The 3,858-nt window shown below is 53.0% G+C and overlaps 1 protein-coding gene across 1 annotated transcript in view; it reads right to left on the reverse strand.

Moving 5' to 3' along the window:
- LOC123149284 (uncharacterized) overlaps positions 1–983 on the reverse strand; it is a 4,920-nt gene extending 3,937 nt beyond the window's left edge. Inside the window, exons 1-2 of the mRNA XM_044568917.1 lie at positions 187–983; positions 48–88 (exon numbers count right to left, since the gene is read on the reverse strand). Of these exons, the coding sequence (XP_044424852.1) occupies positions 48–88; positions 187–559 (414 nt within the window). The 5' untranslated portion in view covers positions 560–983. The remainder of the gene's footprint in view (positions 1–47; positions 89–186) is intronic.
- Between the last annotated feature and the right edge of the window lie 2,875 nt (positions 984–3,858).

Raw genomic sequence — 3,858 nt, forward strand, 5'->3', positions numbered from 1 at the left:
GAACAAATATACTTTGAACTAACAACAAAAAAGCAACAGTGGCATACCTGAAACAATAGAGCTGTCCAATCTTGGCTCACTAATGATCCTGAGCAGACACACCAACGAATGGTTCAGGAATCAGGATTTGCACACTCCAAACCAGCATTCGAGCAACAAGGTATGACAAATTTAAATAGCACACACGTAAGATGAAGCTCCTTGATGACAGCGAGCTCATCGATTGGTGGCCTTCCCCATGGCGGAGAGGATGATGATGGGCGCCTCCTCGGGGAAGCTGAGGATGAGGTCGGCCACATCCCGGATCCGTGCGGCCGACGACAGCGACGACCCGCCGAACTTCATCACGACAGTGAACCCCGCCACTGTCCCGGCCCCATCCGCCGCCTCGCCCTTCTCGAGAGTTACCGCCGTCGCGGTGTGCCGCTGCTGGCACTACAGCGAGGAGCCAGTGGTGGCGGCAGCGGATCTCAGGGGCAGGGATTGGTGGAGGAGTGCTGGCTGGCGTGGGGAGGCCCGGCGCCACACACGACACACCGAGGCACGAGGACGGCAGCATGAGCTGACGTCAACCCTTGTCCCCAACCGAGAGAGAGAGAGAGATTTGTGGCAGAGGTTGGGTGCGTCCGAAGAGAAAGGATGGGAGAGGTGAAGCCGAGCCCCCCATGGCATCCCCTTCTCACCGCCTCCTCTACATGTCCAGCGCTCGTTGTTGCCCAGCCGACGAGCCTCGCTTTCCCTCGACCAAGGCGCTCCCTCTGCCTGTCCGGCGCTCGCCCTCAACCGCCGACCCCGCCCACATCCGTCCCTCCCCGCGCTTCCTTCAACCCTTGCTGCTTCCGCCCGCAGCCGCCGCGCCTGCCTCGTCCCGATCGCCGCCATGGGAGATGATTTGCTGTGGTGACGAGGAAAGGAGGACGGAGGCGCAGCTGTGTTAACGAGGGATAGATGAGGAGGGGGGTGCGAAAGGGGAAAAGGAGGAGGCGTGGAGATGTGGGTGTGCTTGCCTTCGAGGGGAAGGAACGAGTGTGCGACAAAATCGACACAGTACATCGCGAATACCTCCTGCACACGTGGACTGCGCGAGCGAGCGCCCATGCTGCACACGTTAATGTGTTTAATAAGGCCCCAAAATCTCCACGTCGCAGCGATCAGTAAATGTTCATCAGTATTATTACGCATCTCTTAGAACTCGTAGCATGACATCTTTTTATGCGTACTTGATGATGTTCTTTCTTTACATTACGTGGAACAATCGTAAAAGTCCAGAACAAACGCGCGCAGTTTAATTAGGCAGTAGTACATACGAGTACTACGGAATAGCCCGTTGGCTCATTAGCAAATTGTTCAATGAACCTCCGAATTTTCTTCCGGGGGAAAGGCTTTGCAATACTAACCTAACCTCCAAGAACCAGCCCGAGAATGAAGAGCTCAACTCACTTTCGTCCGTCTTTGGGCGGTGGCCATCAGCTTCAGATTGCGCTCCCCGTGGGCGGGGTGGGAGATCTCCGCAGGATGTGGCAAGGTGTTAGCGGTATTTTCCTTTTTTTGGAGCCGGACTTCTAAAACTGTTTGTATATGCAGGCGCAACCTGTTTTTTAAATATTAATTGCAAAGAAGTGAATTTGATGGTATTATTTTTCGAAACGGAGGTAAAAGTTTTGCCTCGTCGATTAATTAAGAAGAAGAGAATTGCCCAGTTAATTATGGAAACCGGGCAAAAATCAATACAAATACGCTACATGTGAACTACTCACAAAGTATGGTACACCACAACCGCACGATCGATCCAATAAACATAACCAACGCACAACAACAAACTCTCACACTTTTAAAACACAATGGAACACCCAACAGGAACACCTCGACTCAAGACAACGGACACCACCATGGGGACGGTCGAAGACATTTGAGATCATCCATTTAAGCAGCGGCGGACGCCTTTCCTACGGCGCCACACTTCTTGCCTATGCTCCTAAGAGCTTTTTCCACCTTCTCGATTTTGCCCGTTGTAGCCTTGTTCGTCAGGATGCAAGCAATCGCCTTGCCAGATCCGGGGCTAGCCACTTCCAAACTAGCAAGCAAGTCATAGATCTCTTTCGCAAATAGAGCCTCAGAATTAGTTGTCGACACATTTGCTATATCAACCTCATCACCCACAAACACCACTTGCCCAATGTTCTTCTCAGGTTTCTCCTTCATCACGCCAGTAACAGTCTTGCTAGACACAGGGTGATCAGACGCCCATTTGTCAAAGAAATTGTAGAACTCATTGTAGTTTTTGGTGTAATTCTCATCAACTAAGAAATTGCCACTAGCACGCACCAAGACAACGGCCGCATCAACCTCCTTAACTTCAGGCGTCACCGACCTGGTGGGTTCAGTCATAGGCAAGGTGGAAAGATTCTCATCACAGAAACTCGCACGAGCCTCTGCAAGACCCAAGTCCAAGATGGGAACACCATCCATCACCTTCGTTGGCACTTGGCTAAGCTCCAAGGTGGTTGGAGCAGGAGCCACATGCACCAACAATTCCCCATGTAGCGGGGAAATTGGTTCCTCACACATCCCTTGAAGCTCGGGCATGGTCTGCATCACCGGGGCCAAGACCACGGAAGTGGCCTCTCCCACGGAGTCAACATGAGCGGTGGGTAGAGCATGAAGTGATGACGAACTGGCTTTGGAACGAGGCGAAAAGCAACCATAGAGCTCCATATCACTCCCATCAACAACTCCAACATCAAGATGAACCATAGGAGACGATGCAGGGGCGGTTTGCTTCGCAATCAAAGCAATAGAGAGCCTGTCTAGAACAACTTCCGCACACTCCATAAAGCTCCCAAACCGAAGCAGCCAACCTTGCATTGATTCGGCGACATCACGTAGAGGTTGCACCGCCTCCTTCAGCTGAAGCGACGCCAAGCCTTGCAGTTCAGAGTGCAATAACTCGGCTTGCGCTGCAAAACTAGGCTGCTGGGTTGCAAAACTCGAGGACGCCGAGATAGTGGGGGCAGAAGCAACAATTGCTGCCCAGAAATGACGCTGAATTCCTTTGGAATGGGCATGTTTTGGAGCAGGAGCTTGGGCTTGAAAATGCTGAGTGACGAGGCGGTGTGGTGACGATATGGCAGAGGTTGCCAACAGGCTGAGTGGGCGCCAAGCATTGCGACATCCACGCGCACGATGACCATGTTGGGTTTCGTAGTAATTTCAAAAAATTTCCTACGCACACGCAAGATCATGTGATGCATAGCAACGAGAGGGGAGAGTGTTGTCTACGTACCCACGGAGACCGACTGCGGAAGCATTGACGCAATGTAGAGGAAGTAGTCGTACGTCTTCACGATCCAACCGATCAAGCACCGAAACTACGGCACCTCCGAGTTCGAGCACACGTTCAGCTCGATGACGATCCCCGGACTCCGATCCAGCAAAGTGTCGGGGAAGAGTTCCGTCAGCACGACGGCGTGGTGACGATCTTGATGCACTACAGCAGCAGGGCTTCGCCTAAACTCCGCTACAGTATTATCGAGGAATATGGTGGCTGGGGGCACCGCACACGGCTAAGGAATAGATCACGTGGATCAACTTGTGTGTTCTAGGGCGCCTCTACCTCAGTATATAAAGGACTAGAAGGGGGGAGGGCTGGCCGGCGATAGGAGGCGCGCCAGGAGAGTCCTACTCCCTCTGGGAGTAGGATTCCCCCCCAATCCTAGTTGGAATAGGATTCCTTGAGGGGGGAAAGAGAGAGAGGGGGCCGGCCACCTCTCCTAGTCCTAATAGGACTAGGGGAAGGGGGGAGGCGCACAGCCACCTTGGGCTGCCCCTTTCTCCTTTCCACTAAAGCCCACTAAGGCC

This window comes from Triticum aestivum, chromosome 7A (assembly GCF_018294505.1).
Source record: "Triticum aestivum cultivar Chinese Spring chromosome 7A, IWGSC CS RefSeq v2.1, whole genome shotgun sequence".
NCBI classification, from domain to species: Eukaryota; Viridiplantae; Streptophyta; class Magnoliopsida; order Poales; family Poaceae; genus Triticum; species Triticum aestivum.